The sequence below is a fragment of the Micropterus salmoides genome, unplaced genomic scaffold (genome assembly GCF_014851395.1).
Source record: "Micropterus salmoides isolate LMB-PRFRI ecotype aquatic unplaced genomic scaffold, ASM1485139v1 Ms_hic_scaffold_19, whole genome shotgun sequence".
Lineage (NCBI taxonomy): Eukaryota > Metazoa > Chordata > Actinopteri > Centrarchiformes > Centrarchidae > Micropterus > Micropterus salmoides.
In genome coordinates, this window is record NW_024041039.1 from 18143121 (window position 1) to 18166220 (window position 23100).

Consider the following 23100-nt stretch of genomic DNA (forward strand, 5'->3'; position numbering starts at 1 on the left):
CCGTTGGAGCAGTGAACTAAAACAATAAAGCTCACTCCTCTCCTCTCGCTCCCCGACCGACCGCACCGCCTCCTCTGTGGCTTCTACAAACCCCGGGCGCAGTTGACAGACGCCGGCCAGGAGCTGCATTGTTTTGTGTTTGTCTCCGTCACCCATTCTAGCGCAAAGGGCTGCCACCGCTCATCCAGCAAACCCCCGGTGTACGGTAGAGAAGAAGAAGCCTATAGTAGCTAGTATACCAAGTCAGATAACAGGGGGAAAAAGCATGTCTGCTCAGCCCGGTGAGGAGCTAGGCTCGGAGGGGAGGTGGTTTGGGGATGACTATGAGAGGAACGGCCTGTTTGGGAACACACCGACCCAGTTCGACGAGCTACGTGAAGATTTTAAGCCGAAAGGCGGCGAGGTGACGGCCGACCTGGATCAACAATTTCATCCTTTCCAGGACGATGGGAAAAGGCCTCCCGTTGCTATGGGAACTGCATCTACAGGTAAACCGAACAGTTAAGTCTTTTATGTTTATCAATAAATAGTATTTCATCCACAGTACGTTTGATTTCAACCCTCATCGGTATTCAGGTGTAAATACAGCGAGAGAAGCGCGTCCCGTTAGTCAAAGATTCAGCGTTACGACCAGGTTACGACATTCGGCCTGTTTGTCAGCCGAGTTAAAAGTTCTGGGCTTGAAAACACAGAAACAAAGGTGCATGCGAGTAACTTCCATAGGATGATAGTAGGCTAAATCAGATGTCACATCAGTGATGCTGAAGGTAATGGTATTAGACATCTTAAAAACTGAACTGGTTTGAGCTTTAGCCTGTAATTGTTATGAAACATCAAATATTTTCCAGTGTTTTGCCCAGTAGTCTACACAGTTCTTTAGTTGATGACATTTGTGTCTGTAGGGAGAATTTAGATAGGAAGCAGCATGCATTAACAAATAGCCTGTTGAACTTTGAATGGCTTATGTGCGTTCACTGGCAAAACTGATCTACTAGCTCCCACATGTAGGCCTATATCTATGACAAAAGACCTGCATTCTTGAGATGGTGGGGTAGAGGGAAAAATAAATAGATAACAGGCCTAAGCTCCCGAGCTTTCATAGGCAGTGACTGGGTAAAAGCCTGAACAAAATATTTTATTTGTCCTGCTAAGTAGCCTGCATGATGACAGGATTCCTTCATGCCTGTTTCAGTGTTGTTGATGATATAGTGATATTATTGGATGCTGGAGGCAGTGTTTTTGTGGGAACATCATGCAGACCTCAGTTCTAAGTCCGTCACTCTCTTCATCACAGCTCTGCTCATGCTGCTATTTTTAATCCCGAAGTAGCAACGCTCACTATTTGCTCTGTGAGCAAAACTAGAACCCTGCACTTTCATTCAGGGATTCACTGAAAAATTCATGAGATGATGTTTTTTTTAAAAAGACGCCTAGTTTCCTCCCTCTCTCGCCCAGTTCAGGCCTTTCTCTTTTAGCTGGCTGCAGCTGGTTCAAAACAAGAAAAAGAAGAAAAAAACAAGTCCTTTTTGTAAATCCGTTAAGTAAGAGCATAATTGGACAATGCATTGAGGCAACTTTAACATCCAAAGCTAAAAGTGTTAAATGGAAAAAAAAAGGCATTGCAAAATTTACATAACCTACTAAAGCTAAAAATGATTGTCTTTAAGTAGAATGAGCGTAAAATATGTGAAATGAATAATGGCTAGTGATGTTTGGCCTAACTTTTCTACTAATAAACAAACAAAAGACATGCTCTGCTTTCATAATAGTGTGCCAGACAAGCTCAAACTTGTGTAGGTGCACACACACAAACACACACACACACACAGATGATGTTTTGATTCCTAAGAGAGGAAGACTGTCTGTCTCTCATTGCTATAACTCCCACTGAGGCGTGTCCATAATAGTGAAGTAATCTACTCTGTCACTTATGTTCTTGGTGGGAACAGTGCAGATCTCATCACATCTAGCAGGGTAGAGTGGACATTTTCCTCTTGACCAGACATGACATCTTTGTCAAACACATTCACTTCCAGCAACCCCCTCTTAAACAAACTTTCCCTCTCTGCTTTGCTGGTGGATAATCACAAAATTATATTTCATATTTTGGAAATGTAAAGATTCTGTCTTACTGTGGCCTTTGAACAGTAGGCTACCAACTGTGAAATAGTATCTCTTCAAGATGTCTAGAATTGCCTCGCTATGTAATCGATCCATGCCTGTTCTAAATCTTGTTCACAACGGTGATCTACCCACAGGACGCCGATAATGCTGATTTCAGCAGTATTCAAATACCACAGGACAGAACCTTAGCCTTGGATCACAGAGAGTACAGAACAGTGTAGCCTCTTTTCTCTTCCAAAGTTTCCCATCCTATGAAGGTTTCAAGAAGCTTGAGAAAGAAAGTTGTGGAAGATATTGCCGCATCATGACCGGTGACCATGAAGTGTTCTGTGAAAATCCCACAGTCAAGTTTGTTTTTCACCACATGGTGTGTCTGCTAGCCTCCACTGCTCTCTGGCATAGAAGAAAACAACTAAGTGCATATTGTACACAAACAGTGACAACTTCCTTTTCCACAAAGCTCTCTGTAACGGTATAACTTTATCATGTTCTGACAAAGTGCATCAGTCATGAGAAACGTTCTCCCACAATCCAGTCCCTGATAGGTGGATTAGACTCGAGGCTTTCTCCGTTTCAGCATATCATCAGAGACAAGGATGAGACAGCATATGTCTGGCTGAGTCTTTCCCATATCTTTCAGATAGAGAAAGCACTTAGTCAACTCCACCGAACTGCATAAGCCAACACAGTGCATTTGTGTCTTTAGCTGGTGAGAGCGCTGCTCCTGTTCCCAGGGGGCCAAGCAGTGCTCGGTCTTTTCAGACTAGATGATAAAGATGCAAGATAATACAGTGGTGGAGGAGGGGGGAGCAGCTTAATGGCAAGAGAGGCGAGGCTGTGATGAGAAACCCGATAGTTGTTCAAATGGCCGGACTGTCTGGGAAAATCTGGAAATGCAAAGAGCTGTCTTCTCCTTCGTAGATATGTTTTAATTCAGTATCTTACATAATTAAATAAGACTTAAAGCGTGTACAATATATAGTCATGTGTCTGCTTTCAACAATGATTTGGGCCCAAGTGCTCATCCTACGTCATACCTGTCAGGTTTCCAGTCTCATTAATTTGGCTCCAGGACCAATTAGCTAATGCCGAGGGATAAAAGGAAAGATGAAAGCGCGACAGACCAAACCCAAAAAGCTCCACTGTAGGGGACAATAACAAGGCATTACTGCTGTCATTATATTAATAAATCATACGTTCTGATGTGCTTTGGTCCCCTGTGTTTACCCTGAAAACAATTAAAAGCCAGCATGTGAAATATGATGCTATGCTTACAATCTTACTGCCTCAGTCCAGCTTCATTGCCTGTGGGCATAGAGTAATCCCTGAGCAGAGTATTGCAAAACTAATCTTGGGATTCGAGCTAATATCAGCAGAGACACTTATAAGTAGTCCATCTATTTTTTTTGTGTTGGTTATTGTAGCCTACGCAGGCCTGTCTTCCATCCTGCGTCTGTACTCGTTAAAGCTATATTCTGTCTGCAAAATGAAAGTGAAATGCCAATCCAAAATCACACCAAATTGAAAGCTTTGACCCAAAGCAGACAGCTCGCATACACCCAGTCTGGATCCTCCCACATCCTCTCTATTCACACATAAAGCTCCATCCAAGCAAGCATTTGATCAATACAGTGGAAGACAGGTACGGTACGTTAGCATGGCTTCAGAATCTGAATGGGGACAGATTATCTTTTATTTAAACTGTCTCTACATTGATTTTTGACTTTGACAAAGGCTGATGGAACAACATTTGTCCTGTGTGGCCTTGAGTGGTGGATCCACTGTTTCTTACAGTAATTGTATGTCCTCATTGTCTTGGATCAATGCAGCTCAGAGCAGTTGAATCCCTCAGCACAGCTGTTCCCCTATCGACCTCTGCAAGTAGTTTTGTTGTACCTCAGCTCGTAGTATAGACTGTCATTGTGCTCTCTGTTTTCTTCTTCTTTACTAACATTGAAGTGGGATAGTAGTTAGAGACTAGTATTCATGTATTTGTTCATCCAGGGATATTGCAATCGATACATGAACATAAACGTCACAACCAAAGCTTTTAAAGAGTGAGAGTGGCGCTTCAGTTAAAGTGGCAATAGACAGGTAAATGTGGATTGCACACTGTGATGGCTATAGAGTAATGACACCATCTGCATTTAGATTGGTTCCCTATAAGCCTCACTTTCACTATACATTCTTCCTGCTACCCAGTACAATCTATTTTAAAATATATTCACCAAATAACACAAGAAAGAAATGCTACCAGGCAAACCTAACTTTACGCTGATAAAGAGTGTGTTTTCTCTTCTCCCTGGCTTTCTCCAAGTAACTCATTTGAATGTTTCATAATATGTGCACAGCCGACCCAGTCTCGCGTCATCCATGTTTACACAATCAATTTCTGTTTTTATCTTCTTAAACAAAGCGCAGTTTATACCTAAAATAATAAAGCTACGGAACATTATTTAAGGTCAAAGACACAGATGTCTTTGAAAGAGGAGCACACTTTGTTGGATTGGTTTCCACAAGGTCATGGAGTGAAAGAGAGCTCCTGAAAGGTAACACCACAGTCGAGAGGGTCACGGATGGAGTAATGGAGTTGTTACAGTGCACTAGAGATTAACAGATGTTTAAAAGTGAAGCTGAATACCTGCTGGGATGGTGTGTGCTTGGACATCACAGACCGACAGGGATTGTTCCTTCGAAAGTCAGTGGAGCCTGTTGTTGTAGTGGGTTGTGGAACCAGCAGCATTGCTTCTGTCTACACTTGATTCGTGGCTGCAAGAACTGAGACAACAATCTGTTCTTGAGAATAGCAAACATAGCTGTTTGTGAGGAAACTTGTATGACATTTCTTTATCAATTTTATTCCACATTGAATAATGGCAGTCCATCAGTAAGGGAATAAACACTGCTGCACAGTGAGTTCCACGTGCAACTTGGGAAACCCTTAATTTCAAAGTGGTAATATTTTCATTTTGCAACTCTGGGTCTTTTGATATTGTCTATGGTCACAAGTTTTGTCTGTAGCCTGATAATACAGAGCCCATGCTTTTGCATTGCACAGATTGTAAGGCTGCTTTAGTTACGGAGCTGCACTGGCTGCACGGGGGACAACAAAAGGACTGCCCCTTCACAGCACATCCACCAGGACCTATTTATGTAACTGCACCATCCTTTCAGTGACATGATTATGTTGTGTGGCTGCAGTGTGAGCTGAGAATTCCTCTGTTGTCACGTCCAATCCCATCTGAAAGCGAAGCAAAGCATTTGCTTCAGCCTTGTGGGGTTTTTTTGCCCCCTGGTGTCTGGCTGCTACGCCATATCAGCAGATTCAATATGTCCTCAATCTTAACACACCAAGTAGCCTGACTTTGTCAAGTACCTGCTCAGAGTGACTGCCCTCATGGCTTTTAAAGAAACGCATCCAGCCACTTGCCTTATGCAACTGCTGGTGAGTTTATCTGTGTTGTTATGTTGAATGGGTTGGTAGAGAGAGGGGGTGTGTGTTGCCCACAGTCACCAGGATAACTGGCAGCTCACAGCTCCAGAGATCACCTCTCCTCACCAGTTTGTAGTGGCCCTGAGTGCTTCCCACATCTGCACAGTATATATTTGTACAGTGAATCAGTGAGTGTTAGATTATGATGTTGTTGCCAGGGTGATTGCTAATGGGACCTATACGATTGGTAGTACACTAAGAGGATTATACGTTGGCTTTAGCAGTACATCAAGGGCATTCACGTCACCGAAATGAACTTGGCTCAACAGCTGTGCCCATTTATGTTGCATATTGTTTGGATCTGCGGGCAGTTCAGATGTTGATAAGACATTTGAGTCTATTAAATGCAAAATAATCTGAAGCTCAAGAGTGTCTGGGCCTGCTTTGCTGTTCCTCCATGTCACGTAACCCCTCCAGCTGTGTCCCAGCATGGTGTGTAGTGTTTATGCCATTGTACTGCGGTATGATGTATTGTTAATGACTAAGGGAGCAGCAGTAGGAAGGACAGCAGAAGGGAAGGGTGGTGGGGCTTTTCAGAGGAAGCAAAGGGAGGGACGGGACGTCCTGACCTGTTGGGTCTTCTGTCAGTCCGCATCCTCCAGAGCTAACCCTAAGGCTGCTTTTTTAAATTGTCCCCCCTCATCCAGCCCAGCAGTTGGACCCAGCCTATTTATAGCACCACCTCTGCCCTGGGAGTAGCAGGGCTCGAGACCAGGAGGAGGAGCTCAGTTTGTGGAAGTATAAACTGAGTTATACACAGTACAGCAAAAATATGAGCATATAGTATGTGTTTGTGTGTGGGTACTGTGTTTATGCTTGTGTATTTGTGTATGAAAAGGAGGCAGTGTGTTTGTTGGCCGAGTTGGACATTAAGTCAACAAATCTGAATACTTGACTTGACCTTGACTTCTGACGATTTTAAATAACATCTCTTTCAAGTCCGCCTCTTCCTGTTTTGCAAGTCATATGTAACATGAGCATCCTTAACGTTTTCCTGTAGCAAACTATTCAATGAGATGTTGAGTGATATTTTACAGCAGAGCACACATAAAGGCACTGCTAACACCAACACTATTGTCTGTTTTGAATTCTTACTCTTGGTAACACTAAAAATCGCTGTGGTTATTGTTATTTTAGCTTTGCATGTGTTGAATACCAGGATGCAGTGAGCGTGAAGTGTTTATCGATATATTTTATGCATAGCCTAGCCTAGCTGAAGCCATTTAAGCTTTGGAGAGGTAGATGCTAGTTTGCACATACAATATGTTGTTCATATTGTATTTGTGTGTTCGTTCTCATGACTCTAATTTATCAGGAGAGGCGCTGGATTAGTGATCATAGAGCCGAGATGTGACTAGAGAAAGCCCTTTGCCTGCATGATTTAGAACAGACTCTGGTTGTGGCACTGTGTTTTTTGGGGGGTCTGAACAATCCCCCTTTGTCCTGCACCGGGTACAAGTACCCTCTGTTACTGCTGCCTCACTGATCCTCACAGCCGAGCACCCAGTCTGACTGTGCTGCTCTCACAGTGCCACGGCCCCTTTCCCTGACAGTAGCGCCAGCAGAAGCATAGCCTTGTTTAACTGGATGTTTTCATTAATCACACAGCTCAGGCACAGGCTGATTGACACAGTGCAACATAGAGAGTGCTGTCATTCATCGTTATCGTTTTTTTGTGTGTATAACCTCACTGAGTTTCACTTCTCTCTCTGTAGATGACCCCACGTCTTGCCTGTTCAGGAAGCCTATGAATGATGATGATGATGATGATGGTGATATCTACACTTCCCTGATGTCAAATCAGAGCTTCACGTCGGGACGAGAGGCCTCCTATCTGTCGGATGACCTGAAACCCTCCAAGCCCTCCTCTGGCTCCTCTGCCATGGACCACTTCTCCAGCGACTCCTATAGCTTTAGCTCAAACACCAAGATGACTTCCAACCTGGCTGACGACATGCCAAAATCTCTGTTGGGTTCAGATAAGACAGAATCCTACAACTACATGGACATCAGCCATGGGGATGAGCGCCGTGACCAGCACCAGGATGCTCTGCACAGCCTGCTGGACAAAGGCTCAACTGGTCGTGACTCAATGGGCAGCTATTTAGATAAACACCCAGGAAGAGATGAGGATGATGAAGAGGAAGAAGAAAACCTAGGTCCAGCACTGGGCTCCCACTCTTTCCCCTACGTGGAGGAGCCATCTGATGAAGAGCTGTCAGACTACCGCTCCTACCGAAACCTGGGTGGCACCCCGCAGACGGCCAGCCCAGTGAAGATCACCTTGACCGAGTCCAAGCCACCAACTGCCAAGTCTGAGCTGCAGCAACAACCCCCTCCAGTCACTGTGTCTGAGCGTGAAAATGTCCTCAGTGTGGGCTTACAGGGGGTTCCCACTGTGACGCTATCGGAGCCCGAGGACGACAGCCCTGCTTCCACTCCCAATACTTCACCAACACGTAGGCACAGCACACACACAGAAACACCTGTACTCATATATTCAAGTGGGTGAAAAAGTACTGAATCATGGTATATGTAATTTCATACTGCAATGAGTATATATCATAGTATTATAAATTTTCTGGAAAATCAACTGAGATTTTATCTAATCAAGTGAATTAAATAACTGACAAATCAAAAAACCTCATCACATTACTGCAGAAAAATCACACAAAAACACAAATATTGTCAAAATGGCCACCCCTATGTCAGATAATGAATGTCATTAAGTCAGAGCTACTTCAGCATTTGTCTGACAGTGATTTGAATACAGTTTCGTGAGATTCAATTTCCAATTTTCTTTTTTTTGTCTTTATGGTCATATAACATGAATACATTCATGTGACGTCACTGCAGTATACAGACTCTAATAGCCTAAGCTGTCCTGAAAACATATATATAACTTTATTGTGCACTACAGGGTTGATGTTATACAAGCATTAGCATACAAGGAGACCAGGCGAATCTAAAATTGGTAAAAATGGATTCGACTTCTGAGGTTTAAAAGTGAGACTACGTAGCAGTGGCAAAAGTAGAGCAAACTGACTCAGTTATACATTAATAACTATCTAACGTGTGTTACCATTAGCTTATATTAACCACTATAAGTTACTGCTCATCAGACCAAGTAAAAACAATTGAAAAGTTAATTGAGCGAGGATGTTTTATTGCTTATGAAGTCAATATTTCCTTTGTAAGAGGAGGACTGTGTTATTTCTTTGTTCAAAAGTTACACAGTCCAGCTTTAAGCATGCAGATACTGTTTGTCTGAATTTGTGATGTGCATGAAGACTCTAATGCCCACTTTTCTCTTCATTTCTTTGTGAGCAGAAAAAGAATTCCCTTCCCATGACATGTTCAAGGCTGACGCAGTGAAGCCTGCACCTTCCAAATGCACTCCGAGCACTAAAGCCGGCAGCAGGGAGCATGACGGCAGCAGCGCCGAGTCTGGAGACTCAGAGATTGAGCTGGTGTCTGAGGAGCCTCCAAAGGCCAGCAGCAACCCATTTGCCCAGCCGCCTAAAAGCAAGGGCACTTTCAGCCAGCCTAACAACCCCTTTGACAATCCCCCAGTCGCCAAGGGTGGTTTCGGCCTGGCCGGCAACCACGCTCCACCCACAGCCTACAGCATTCTGAGGGAGGAGAGAGAGGCAGAGCTTGACAGTGATCTCTTCATTGAGTCTGCGTCTGAAGAGAGCCCAAAGAGAGAGCAGGGCTTCAGTGGCCCCAAACAGGGAGTCAGCCCTCCCTCTCCCCTGGTTCCCAGTGCCGTCTCTCCCCGCAGCGTGGCTGAGGCGGTGCCAGCCGAGCCCCTGATCACAGACAAGGTCAAGACCCCAGTGAAAACAGAGGAGGATCGCCCCAGCAAGCCCAAGCCCCCCACTGCGGCCGTGCCCCCAGAGGTGCGATCAGAGAGGCCCCACCAGGACGATATGCACACAAATGAGGGCAAAGGAGACCTAGGAAAACCCGCCGCCTCAGCCTTCCTGGTGGGCTTCAGTAAACAAAAAGGTCAGTCTTAAAAATCTTGATTTCCTTTTTTTTTAACCAGAACATCTAAGTAATACATATTTCTCCTCTGAACAAAAATGTAAAAGTTTATATTGTTACTGCCTCCTTGTGGATGTAACAGGATTTCACAAAACATGTCTGTAATCTTTTCATTGCTGCAGTGGTTTCACCTTGGCTTATAAGCTACTATCTTGGGTACTGGTTCTTCAGAAATAGCGCTGTCAGCTTGTGATACAGGTAGTGTTGTTTGTATTCATGCCCAAATGAAAGAGCTAGTGCATGTGCATTTGTGTTCCTAACCTTCCCCATCATATCTATATTAGGGCTAAAAAGCTGTTTGAAAATTACTGACAGCATATTTCTGATCAAATCACTAACGCAGTGTTTGTTTACCTCCTGATAGCTACTGCATAGTGTGCTTTGACACTGTTTTGTTGACAAGGCCGGGAAAGTAAACAGGATTGCTGAGAGAGGTGGGATGTTCCACTGTTGAGTGTGTGTGTGTGTGTGTGTGTGTGTGTGTGTGTGTGTGTGTGTGTGTGTGTGTGTGTGTGTGTGTGTATGTTAGCATGCAAGGGGTGGGAAGTGCTTGTGTTGTACTTTCCTAAAGGTCTGCTTCCCTCTGGTGGTATATTTGATGGGAAAAAAAAGCCAGAGTGAGGATGCAGCGATTCAGATTTATGGCAATGCATGACGACTGAAACTCAACAGTTAAACTTCTCTCTCTGCTTTCAGTTCAAACAGCACAAATTATGGAATTGCAGATGTTAATGAAAAAACTGATTTGAATCTTTACGTCATATGGCTCCTTACATCATTCTGCGATTAGATAAGTCAGACATGCTACCCACAGTCAACAGATGTTAATGCTGTCTAAGCTCCACATTTGATGTTGGATGGGTATTTTGACTTCTATTGGCTGTTCATTCTGTCCTTGTAAAAAGTGGGTTTACGCAATCCTATGTGGTCAAAACTGGGGCACACTCCTACTTAAGGGTTTGAAGGCTTCCTCTTGAATTTCACATAGTTACAGAGCTGAAAAAGTCTTATCTGAATAAATGTTGTTTGGCTTTGGCTCCTCTGTAGCTTCCAAAGAGACAGGTAGATGGGTTTCATGAAACTCCCAGTTACTTGTGAACCCTCTTCCAGTAAGTCAGGTAAATAGTTAGAAATTAGAAATTTATAATATTTCAAAGTAGTGTGATTAAATAGCAAATCAAAGAGACTGTCTTTGTTTTGTTTACTCTGTGAGAAGGTTCTGGAAATGCTAAAAAAAAAAAAAAAAAAAAAGCAGGTCACATGTTTGTTTTATTCCACCACTAGAGGGTGCAGTGTACCTTTGTCATTGCTGCTCTGTTGAAGACCAGCAGATTTTGTTTTCATCAGTTGGAGCACTTCCACATCAGTTGCCATAGCAACAGTGATGAGGGCGCATGTTCAGTCTGGTTCAGAGAAATCATTTTTTCCCTCTTGGTATTGGCAATGAAGCCCGTCAAAGCTGCAGTGAGCAGCAGGTGTGAGGTGTGGTTGACTCCGAAAGGGGGGGGGGGGGGGGCGACCAAGGGGACAGGTCTAAAAGCTTTGATAGGGTAAAAAAATTATGTTAGCCCCGAACTATGAAGTCATTGTTTTCTGCTAAGTGATAGTGCTTTTTATTTTTAAGCATCCTGCCCTTTCAGTCGCAGGTCTCTTTACAGCTCTATTTGCATTACAAATCTATTCTAGGGAGGAAATCGTAAAGCACAAACACATCCAGTGGGCGCTAAACAAGGAGCATTGTGCTTTAATGCCCGGTGTCTTGCATTATGAATTATTAAAGTACAAGCACTTTGCCTCTTCAATCATCAGTGAGTCATAATGGAAAGAGCTCTTTGAATCTCTGGCTACAACCTTAAATATGGATCTGTGCAAATCAAGAACAGTGGATATGGATGGTTGCCATATATTTCCATAGCAACATGGCCTCAAGTCCAACCATTTTCATCCTTTAGAAAACATTGCTATTGCACCTTGTCTTGTGTGCAACATGGCGTCAGGCTGTTAAAATGACTAATTTCAGGTTGCACAGACTGCAGTAACATGCCATATTTGTAGCCTGTATTACTATTGCACCAATAAATATGGTTCTGTTACAAACAAACTACGAGGGAAGCCATGCTAGAAAGTATATGACAATGCTTTTGGTGTCTCATCAAAGCGTATGTGGGATAACCCTCCCACTGCCTGTACCCCCACTCTATTACCAGTGTGTTCTGAGGCTCTGTTAGGGATTTTATTGTGAAAGCTAGTGTACCTTCCCTTTCAAGACAAAAGCTAAGCCTCCCAACGATCACTACCCACCCTCTCACCCCCCTAGGCTTTTAATCATTGCATGGATGGTTTGCTGCTGCAGCAACTGTGGTATGGTGTTTACAATTTGCTCCCCCCCCCCGTCCCCCCGTCCCCCTCCCCCAGCACACACGCACACAGACATACACATACGCACTTTCCCAGCTCCTTCTGTTCTAGCCAGTGCTGCTCCACAGCATCAGTCTGTGTGCTCCGCGAGCCGGCAGCACATTGGAAACCTTTACTCCCTCCCACCCCGTCATCTCCGCATCCTTTTCGACCATTCATGCCTTTCTGGGATGAGTGAGTGAGTCGGTGCTACCGAAGAGAGAGACAAAGAAGAAAACGGAGACCATAAAGACAAAGAGAGAAAGAGAACAGGGACATAACTGATCACCAGCATGCAGGCCACTGCAGACGTGACCAAGAAGGAAAGCTCCTGGAGCGGCTGGAAGGGCCAGGGTACTGATGTGTTTACTGTGATTTACTCAGCTGTTTGTCTGTGGCTGTGACACTTATCTCTGCATGTAGGTTAAATATTCATGACAGATGTGTCTCCTTGAATGTGTGTATGTGTGCTTTGCATGTGTACATTTGTCATCTAACTGTATTTGTCAAGTGTTGGGGAATCAAACAGCGCTTTTTGCCTGCGCCTCCTTTCACATGGACACGCCCTGATGACACATCCTTTCTGCTGCATGTGTGTGCGTCCGAAAATAAAAACCAAAGAGGAGGGGGGACGCTGGTGGGTGTTTTGGAAAATAAGCGTATACATACCAGCGTGCTGGGAAGCCATCTGTTTTGGGTGCATGTTAATATGGATGCCAGTGTTGTGTTGTGGACTAAGGGGTGCCATTGTTATCACCCTCCCCACTTCGCAGCCGTGCAGGGGAGCTGGTTTTATATGGCGTATGCTCTGTTTTTGTGTAACGAGGCAGTCCAAGCATCCCGACAGATCTGACAGACTGTTTCCATGGTAACCAGGGCGCACCCATCCTGATTACATCAGCCCTATTACATCGGCTGCCATGGCACCTTGCAGAGACTGGGCCGGAGAAGAGCATCCTCCGTCTGTCTGTTTCCATAGCATGAAGGGCTCGTACACGGGGCCAAGAGAGAAAATGGCGCCCCTTCCTCCACACTGGTCATTATCTGCCATCTTTTCAGGCTCAGCAGTTACAATGCAATATAAAAAGATGGATGAAGTGCTTACTGTATCCCAACAGAGACCATAACAGTCACTGATTGTGGATGTGCTTGTAAAAATAACCTTGATAACCCCCCCCCTCTCCTCCATTGGTCATTATTCTACTGAGTCATTATTCATTTAATTTGGTCCAGATGAAAGTCTGAAACTGTGTAATATGATATCTGATGGGATCTGTTTACAACATTAGGAACGTATCAAATTAAGCTGATACATCTAGCGCAACAAAGGATGAAATTGAGCAGATATACTTTATGCAGTTGAATATATCCACTTCACCTTGAAGCTGTGGGCATTGTGTTTAGTCATCCTCATCACAGTACTGAGTCACTGTCACCAAGCTACTCAAGAATGACCAAACAATGATGCAGACACATCCAAAATTCAGTAATGCACTTACAGGACTCAAGATGACACACAGCCAATAGGTTTTTTGTAATGCATGCTATAGTTAAAACATACTTCTGCACTACTGTGTACACCAATCATGTGGCTGCCTTAATCAAATCTGCATTCTTAAATATGACATAATGTGTCACAAACCCACATAGATAAGAAGATGGAGAACAGATGTTTTGCTTTATTAATATGGCAGCTTTAGACAATATTTGATCATCACATTTTTTTTAGTAGTTTCTCAAATACATGAACTCTGGTCAAACCTTAGATACTGCCTGCTGTGGTACATTGCATATTTAGTGGTGTACACAGCTTTGTGCATTTAAGAAGACTTGCATTAAATTAGCTGTTGTTTTTAAATAATTATTTGGTTGCTATATGGCAGAAGAAGAATCAAACTTTGTTCAGACAGAGAGTTACAGGTCCGATTTTTTTGACATAACACAGTACGATTTACTCACTGCTAGTGGTACTGGAGCATTCCATTTTAGTGCTGTTTTGGTTTGAAATGCTTTTCTTAACTGGTCCAATTTGCTGGTGTTCATTTCTGTTGGACAAGCGGTCATATTGCTGAGATATCTCCGTCTGCAATAGCTCTACCAAATTAAGTAACTCATACCATTTTATATCAAAGAATCTGAAGTTATCATCCCCAAAGTTCCAAGTCTGAGACTCAAGTCCTGAATCAAGCTGTTGGCAGCAGAAGTCCCTTCGCATGTTTGCTCACTCCGACTGATGGCTTGTTTGAGGCCACAAGGATGTCTTCAGTGATTTAATGAGGTCAGGCTAAACTAGTTTCACTATAAAAAAGGGGGAGGGGGGCTCATATTATTGTCACTGGTGTTAATCTTTGCTCTGGTTTTTGCTCGGTATACGTGTTGAGTATCAGAGAGTCATATAAACAAACAGAGCTCGGCAGGCTGCATTTGTGCCTCCTCTGTACTATGATTCTGCCTATCCTAGATTATACTGTCACGCAAGCAGTTCAGCTTTTGCTTCGGTCAAAAACCTAAATTGATTTTCTATATTTGGTGCATGCCTTATTATAAATTAATATCAGGTTATGGTTTTAATTAAATGTGAACAACTGAAATGTCATCCAGTGTAAACAAGCAGCGCAACAGAAATTAGCAGCTTTCAGTCAGAAATCAGACTCAAATTTGGACAAATCTGAGCTTATAATGTGACACTATCAATTAACTATCTAACTAACTAGACACTATCAGTTTAAGCCCTTTACACACATAGTTTTTATAATTTTCTTGACGACTAACTGGCCTCGTGTGAAACCTGCCATTGTCCCTTTGTGCTGCACAATAAAGGGAGAGGCTGTCTTCATATGTGGGGTTGTGGGGACACATTATGTGCTGCTGATTCCCCAGATTCGGAGCAAATGAATCTCTCTCTGTTCCCAAAGGAAAGCTCTTTCCCCCTCCCTCCCTCTTCCAGCCCCTCCCTTTCCCCCTCTCTCCATCTCTCAATGAGTGGCGGGGAGAAAATGGAGCATGGTAACTATGGTAACTGCATCAGGCAGGTGCTCAGCAGATCCTTGCCACAGAGCAGTACAAGATGTCTACAGTGTGTATGGTTTATTAGCATGCAATGTTACAGCAGTCGTCTCTTCTTTAGCCGCTCAAGTCAGATGACGCAACCTTTACACATAGAAAGGACTGTGGTTTTGTTTTCCATTTTGATACGCTGTCTTTTATTGTAGTCGCTGCCTGGCAGTCTTTGTCACATGTCAGCGGGGCTGCGCTTAAAAGCATAAAAGAGCTCACAGAGAAAGAGAGAACGGTATATGTGTGTTAGTGTGTGTGTGTTGGATTGCAATGTGATTCTTTGGCAACCGCACCCCATAGACGTCCCCCCTCCCTCCCTCAGTCCCCATGCACAGGCGGATGCTGATTTGCTGGTGTGGCTATGGCCCCTCCCCTCCTGTGCAGGGGGGACTTCCCCTTCAGTGCTCTCCTTTTGTCTGTGGATAAAGCAGCTGCCTCTTTCCCTGTTCAGCCATGGGAGCCGCAGGTCAGTACAAGTTTCTACTGCACTAATTAAAGCTTTTCAGTCTGCGTGCAGCCAGTGCAGCACATCACAAGGCACAGTCGCTGTCGCCGGTCAACCCATGTCTCTAGCAGAGCTGTCTGTTGTTGATTTACCTGTGTGTTGTTACAGCTGCTATATGTGCAACCTGCGCCTGCCTGTCTGTCTGCCTGTCTGTCAGAGCATCTCCATTCAAATCGGTAGCCATATAGACAGTTTGTCAGTGGTGGCATCAACAATGTCTTCTGTGGGGAGTGGTGCGTGTACAGCTGCTAGGGCCTGTGGATCCTGTTCCCACTGTTTCTGAATGGGTAGTGTCTGATTTGTATGTCACTCTTGGATACTGGAGAGAAAAGACAGATGGTGCATGTGTTATTTTACAGTATAGGAACAGTTAGCGTGTGTAGCAGAGATTAACTCTGCACACAATGCCACAATGACAGTTATTCAGCTTCCCAGGTTTAGCCTGCCTTTTTGGCATCCAAAGATACCTTTTAGTGGAGAGTAAAGATGGCCGTCATCACTATGCTGCTCACAGCTCCACAGCTAAAATTAGAGCAGGCAGGCTGGCGGGCAACTCAGAGAGGAAGAGTAAAACACCCAAGAGACCACCGCAGCGATTCTCTCTTCTTAACTTTATATTAAACACACTGGTTCTGCTTTCCTCCCTACATGACATGAATGATTTCCAGGTGCCTGTATCGGTAAACCCTAGTAGTACTAGTAAGACTTGCAGAGGTGGTGGGGGAGGCAGCTGGTTCAGCAGAGGTGAAACAAGCAAGCGACAGTTCTCATGGAAACGGGCCCATGTTTCCAGCCGACACAGACGACTGCCAGAGGAAGACCGTGTCGGCCTCTGGAGCTGTAATGGTACACTGGTCTAATCCTCACTTATCGCTTGTCTCTCATCTTTGCTAGTGGCTTTGAATTACAGGCCCCACCACCCAAAGAACTGAGGAAAAAGTAAGGATGGAAGGAAAATAGTGCAGCAAGATGTACAAGTGCCTGCAGGCATGATGGCGTTGCATATTTCAACTGTTTATTCCTGTGTGATCGGGATGGTTTGGAGGAATCCGGATGTTTCACTGCATTGACGAGACACTGCATTGAAAGCATCGTCATCCTTCATCACTGACCACAGAGCTGCTTGTTTGGCCAGGTCACATTGAAGTGTTATCTGTGAACTGCTGATAATACTTCTATTTCTGCTACTGCCTTCGCCGAGCTATAGGTCAATCATTAATTCTGTTCTGAGAGCAGGCAGTGCAATTGTACCTTCAGTGTAATGCGGTTTCACTTGCCGGTTTGTATGCATGTCTGTATACGTGTGAGACCAGACCAGGTGCAAGTACACATCAGATGTAAATACGAAGTCCCACTGGTCCAGAGTGTGGCAACACACACAGACTGAGGCATTCGTTCGACAAGTAAGAGTAAGCTATTATCTTCTGCAAAGGTCACTCTATATATAGGAGTAAAGAAACTCAGACACCTTCACGGCACCTTACAGCTCCACAGCTCCCCCTAACCTAGTGAAAAGCTAGGTTAGGAAGCTGGGTTAAAACAGGATCACGTGACAGCCAAAGCTCTCTGAGGACATTGGGTTGTGAACAGCTTCCAGATATTTGACCCAAATGTATGGTGTGTAGTGTGCAGCAGCCTAGTCCAACTTTGATACAGCCATAGATGCCCAGGCCTGCATGATGCAGAGTGAGAGGTCAGGTCATGCTGGTTGTGTCTTCTTATCCCGTTTGTCCTTCTTCTGTCCTCCCCACAGCGATTGACTTGCTCTACTGGAGGAATGTGAAGCAGTCGGGGGCCGTGTTCAGCAGCGTGCTTCTGCTCCTCTTCTCCCTGACCCAGTTCAGCGTGGTCAGTGTCGGAGCCTACTTAGCCCTGGCAGCCCTCTCTGCCACCATCAGCTTCAGGATCTACAAGTCTGTACTGCAGGCTGTGCAGAAGACCGATGAAGGACATCCTTTCAAGTGGGTAAAACGGAAGATTGTTGAATGAGGCGCTTTGTGGATTTCATTAAAAGGTCTGCATACTGAAGGGTCTTGTCTGTGTTTCTGTCCCTGTGTTTGTTTTCAGAGCCTACCTGGAGATTGATCTCGCCCTATCCCAGGACCAGATTAGTAAATATGCTGACAAAATCCTGCTGTACACCAACACCTGTATGAAGGAGCTCCGCAGGTTGTTCCTCGTACAAGATCTGGTCGACTCCTTGAAGGTTTGCCTCAAACTCACTCGTTGCCTTTTTAGCATCACTAGCAAGGGATGACAATATCTGTCAGTTACTTCAGGTAAAGTGTGAGATCAGCTTGGCCAATTATTAAGTAATCAGGTAATAGATGAATATATACAGTCAGGCGTGCAGGTTAGAAAGATTAAAACATGTCACGTCTGCGTGTGTTTCAGTTTGCGGTTCTGATGTGGCTGCTGACCTACGTGGGTGCTCTCTTCAACGGCCTGACACTGCTCATCCTAGGTGAAGCTTTCCTGACTCAAGAGCTCTCGCTCAGCTCCATTTTATCGACGACTACAAACTTCCCAGCACTGCTGTTGACTCACACACCACTGCAGCATTTCAGTCCTTTTGTGTGTCAAAGATTCAGTAATCTTCAGAAGACTTGATGAACAGGATACATATAGCAAAGCTATATTATACATATGTAAAAGTACAGCATGTCCTTATCACTATGCCAGAATTAAATTCACTAGACAGGTTTACTTTACTGTCGAACGTGAACACTATGTTTACTTTTCCAGTGTACATTAGATAAGTGTCGGCGGCCCTGCTGACACAAGTGTGTTACTGTTTGAGCAGAATACTTAGAATAATTACTCTCTCCGTGCCTCTACAGCTGTGGTCTCCATGTTCACCATGCCCGTGGTGTACGAGAAACATCAGGTAGGAATTTCAGCTTCATAAGTCAAGTCAACCCTGGTTAAAGAAATGTTGTCCAGTATTACTATTTACACCCATCATTTTCCTTCTGTTTTCAGGCACAGATTGATCAATATGTGGGACTAATACGGACCCAGGTCAACTCTGTGGTGGGGAAGTGAGTGTTTGCCATTTTTGTTCACTTACGATTTACGAGGAAACGCAGCTTCAAGCACCTTGTTGAAGCACAAGCCACACCAGAGGAAATCAAGCAGTGCTCCCTGTTCAATATTAAATAAAAATGTAAAAATACAATGAGGAGTTGTTACAGATCAGTTTTCATCATGGTCACACATTTTTGCGTCTTGCTGTCGGAGGCAAACAACTGAAAGAGCAGCATTTGCTTTTCCTTGATTAGAAGCACTGAAGTGCCTTTGTGCAAGGCACTTAACCTTTACATCTCAACTGGAGCTGCTCAGTGGCCAGCTGATGAGACTGCAGTTGTACTGGGCAGCTTTCAGGTATTTATGTGTGCAACTGTGAAGGTGTAAAGCAGGGCGCTGTTAAAATGAGCATTTGTGGTCAGCAAATCATCCAATTTGCAAGATTAATTCACAAATGAAACAGTTTGGAAAATCAAGTCTATTAAAAATATTAAAACATGTTGCACAGAGTAGAAAGCATTGTAGAAATGTGTTTCCTTGCCTGAGACCTTGAAAAATGACAAACTACTCAATTTAACAGACTGAAACCGAATAGTCTATATTCATCAGCTCTGTGGTAACCCAGAAAATTCAAGAGTGAAGTTTGTCTGTAGGTGTCTCAAGGGTCAGATGATGCCAAAATGTCTGCCTGCAGTTTTTGGACTGATCATCAGTTTTCCAACTTTAGTAAAACTTGACCTGTTGGTTTTACAGACTGCCATAAAAAGAGCGAGTACAAAAACAGCAGGAAGTTAAAATAAGCACAAGTTAATCTAGAATGAATGGCTTGTGGTATTTAAGTGTGTTTCTCTTGTACAGGATCCAAGCAAAGATCCCCGGGGCCAAGAGGAAGGAGGAGTAGACCTGTCTGTCTCACCATGCAGCTGACAGTCCAGTCCAGCTCAGAGCCAGGCAGCTCGCTCACCGTTGAAGAGCCTGGTCGTCATCTGTGGGGCGTAGTGCTGTGTCATCTTGGTGTTCTCTAAAAGCATCCACTGGAGAAGCCTTCACCCTGTCTATAGCAGTCTAAACACTAACACACAGTCACAAATACATAATCCTGTTTCTAGGTAGATAAGTACACAACTCGAAAAACAAAAAAGGAAACTGACTTTTTTTGTGTTGCTTATTATAAAGTGCATGAAGTCGAGCCTTGGGTAAATAATATTTGATATCTTCTGTGCAGTTTTTAAATCATTTTTGCTTTGCAGTGCTTACCACAAACTGTATGGTTTGGCACAAAAAAGCTAAATGCCCACAGACGTGCTCTGCTGCCAATGTTGAATACTGCTTCATGTTTCTGAGTTAGCAGACAGGGCTTCTCTCAGTCAATGTCAATATATATAAATATCAAAAATGATCTCCTTTTGGTGTTTTCAAGCACAAAATAATTTAACAATATGCGTCTTAGATGTGGTAATTGTAGGGTTTTTGCTTTTGTATAACCATAAGCAACAATACACATGCTCATGTTTTAGGTACTGTTGTACAACTACTATGAAGACAAGGAGTATCTGGTGATATTTAGCTTGTTTGAATAACTGTCCAACTTTGTACTATGTTCAACTATACTCTGTAGTTCTTTAGACCCTGGACTCTTTAACTATTTGCACTTACACTATGTATTTAATTACAAGAATAAGAAAAATAAATGTACCTTGATGTATAACATCTCCTCAGCCACTTTACTGATGAGTTCACATTCATAAGACATCTTCAGGTCAGTGAAGATGAGCTTGTGTATGACACCACAGCTAAGTTTGAGGTGACAAACTTTGGATAGGAGACCCGGAATGATGAGCTATAAATATCAGCCAGTGAATTCTGGCACAGATGCACCTCTCATCTCGTAGTAGGAGTTTAGCGTATGTGTGTGTGCTGTGGTGACAAATTTAACTTGACTCCTGGGTCACAATGAGACTGTGTTTGAATGAAGACTGACTGACAAGCCTCATCTGTTGCGCACTATTTTTAATGGCCCACTGCTGAAGTGCTGTTAGAAAGAGCTATACAGGACAAATCTCAGAACATTTACATTTCTTATGAGCAGCGACTTATTTAAAGGGAATAACTACTCCACTGGTGGCTGCAAACGACAAAGAAAGAATTGAGGATTTTTCGGCTGCTGAAAGCTACATTTGAACTTAAAAAAAATACTCCTCTGAACATAATGAAATTAAAATTCCAGGCAACTGCTCATAGTAAAACACTAGAATCAGTTTCATTTCAACACAAATGCATTTCCAGTGGCTTTTTAAGTGTTGAGGAGAGTGACCGGATGCAGCTGGAAGAGAACACCTGTGGTCTTTCCACTTCTGGGCTCAACAATACCCATCTTCAGAGCAGGATCCACCTGCAGGTTCAATACAAACACTTTAAAAAACACAAAGCTAAAATGTGCTCACAAAACAGCACGTAACAGGGCTAATGATAAAACAAAAAGTATCAAATAATCGTTGCAGGAACACAATCTTGTACCATACCTGATTCCATTTCTCGAGTTTCTCGTAGTATACTGGAGTGACAGCTTCCCTTGGCGGTGACTTGGTGAACAGTCTGCATTACATAATGACAAACCGATCAATGGCTGCATACACATAGACCAGTCTTTAAACTTGTTACTGATTTCTGTGGGTGTATGGAAGTGACCTTATGAGGCGGTCCTGGCAGTCCTCCTGCAGGTGGCTGATCCTGTCAGGCCCCAAATGCAGAGTGCCACAGGGCCCTCCACACACCAGGCGGTTTATAGCCACTCGCAAAGCATTTATCTGAAAAACACAGAACTAATCAGTAATACACAAAAAAGAATGCTATATCATGTAATACTGGCATTAAAGTATTGCAACAATAGCCAAAGGCCAGTGCTGTAGATCATTAGCACACATCATGATCTTTAAAGATATCCTAGAAATCTTATTCAGATTTCCTGAAGACAATTGTTCATCAAAAATTTGTAAAATCCATTAAAAGATCAATATAGCTCGATGTCAGTAAAACTTTGAAGCAACACATTAACTCCATATATCTCAATCACTATCAGCATTCAAGGAGGTGTTGCAACTTTTATCACAGAGCATGAGGTGAAAAAAGTTTACTCTTTAAATCTTGAGGAGAAGCGGTACGAATCACCTGTCAAATCTCAAGATCAAATCAATGAATGACAAGGGCTCTGGGAAAACCAATCTGAATTTTTGCCTACTTCATCACCGCGATCATCACAACACATCCGTCTCTCTGCTGACAGCTGTTACCTCAGTGATGTCTTCAATATCAAATTTGACGTCAAAGGCAAGTTCGATGTCATGCTCAGGTAGGATGCCCTCCTGTGTTCGACTGTTCCAGCCCAAGCCACAGAGGGCGCCAGTGTAGCACGTCCTCTCTTCATCAGTGCTACAAAAAATTGAGGGGGAAAAAATATTAACATGGGTTTTTTGATTATGCTGCCTTTAAGGTGCACAGTGATAGTCTGACTAACCGCAACTCCATGATGGGCGTGAACAGCATGGTAATGAGTGCAGGCAGTCCCGGGATGTCGGGCATGAGGGTGGTATCTCTCAGTAGAATCCGTGTCCCTGCAACACAGCCTCATGTTTAAACCCGCAATCATCAAATTGGACATTTAGAAGAACAATGTGAAAAACATGTTTCCCTCACATTTTACAGCCTTATAAAGGGACTGCAGAGTTGGTTGACAGTTTGTTTGTAAATTCAAGCAACCACTTTCACATTGCATAGAATCATTTTGATTCCTTGTTAATATATAATATCTGCATTTATGGAGGAGATATTGTATCTGGTACCTGTGGGGTTGACTGACACAGTCCCTGCCACCAGCATCCTCTGATGTTTGTAGTGAGGGTTTTCATTCAGGGCCAAGGAGTTGATGCTGCTTCTCTCTATACACACAGTCCTGCAAGAGGACAAACTCATTAGCAATGGAGGGGTGGGGGGGAGTGGAGGTGCATTTGCAGCCTGAAAGTTTAAATTTGGTCTTAGTGAACACAATGCTTACTTGTAGTGTGTCTTGTTGCTCAAGCTGTGGAACTTTATCTTATTAGGACTGTTTGGTCCATGCAGATGTACCTATGATGTTAGAAGGAAGGCTGCAGTCAGACACTTCACATGATGTGCTCATGCATCCAGACTAGTGCTTCACAGCTGTAGTTGTCATTGTTTCAGACAGAATGGGTGTGCCTCTAAATGAACACCAACACATAAACTGAGCCACTGAAACGGCTCCATCTCCTGGACAAAGTGAGAGCAACAGACAATGTGGAGGTGATGCCATCATCCCCCCAATACCAATATATCAGCATCTCTCACACTCGAGTCTGTGTCCTATTTTAAATTCCTCCTCAAGATCCAGTTCAATCTGAAGGCTTTCTCTTAACTGATTGTAGTTCTGTTG

The 23100-nt window shown here is 43.7% G+C and overlaps 2 protein-coding genes across 6 annotated transcripts in view; one reads left to right on the forward strand and one right to left on the reverse strand.

The window, feature by feature from the left end:
- Window positions 1-11: 11 nt before the first annotated feature.
- On the forward strand, window positions 12-20361 carry rtn1a (reticulon 1a). 4 transcript variants are annotated; one of them, XM_038728894.1, is made up of 9 exons: window positions 12-500; window positions 7333-8076; window positions 8948-9628; window positions 17380-17587; window positions 17694-17832; window positions 18021-18090; window positions 18467-18513; window positions 18609-18667; window positions 19512-20361. In XM_038728894.1, exons 1-9 carry the CDS (start codon window positions 266-268, stop codon window positions 19552-19554), a joined length of 2226 nt encoding a protein of 741 aa, XP_038584822.1. In that variant the 5' UTR covers window positions 12-265; the 3' UTR covers window positions 19555-20361. The 4 variants fall into 4 exon arrangements, with proteins under 4 accessions (XP_038584822.1, XP_038584823.1, XP_038584824.1 ...); XM_038728895.1 differs by having other exon boundaries at window positions 266-488; XM_038728896.1 differs by lacking the exons at window positions 12-500; window positions 7333-8076; window positions 8948-9628 and adding an exon at window positions 12120-12418.
- A 284-nt stretch (window positions 20362-20645) lies between these two features.
- The window catches only part of tdrd9 (tudor domain containing 9), a 38620-nt gene continuing 36165 nt past the window's right edge, over window positions 20646-23100 (reverse strand). For both annotated transcript variants that reach the window (XM_038728893.1, XM_038728891.1), the window contains 7 exons: window positions 22705-22775; window positions 22493-22602; window positions 22168-22264; window positions 21944-22082; window positions 21342-21460; window positions 21176-21248; window positions 20646-21045 (listed from right to left, as the gene is read on the reverse strand). In XM_038728893.1, coding sequence (XP_038584821.1) covers window positions 20947-21045; window positions 21176-21248; window positions 21342-21460; window positions 21944-22082; window positions 22168-22264; window positions 22493-22602; window positions 22705-22775 — 708 coding nt within the window. In that variant the 3' untranslated portion in view covers window positions 20646-20946. The remainder of the gene's footprint in view (window positions 21046-21175; window positions 21249-21341; window positions 21461-21943; window positions 22083-22167; window positions 22265-22492; window positions 22603-22704; window positions 22776-23100) is intronic.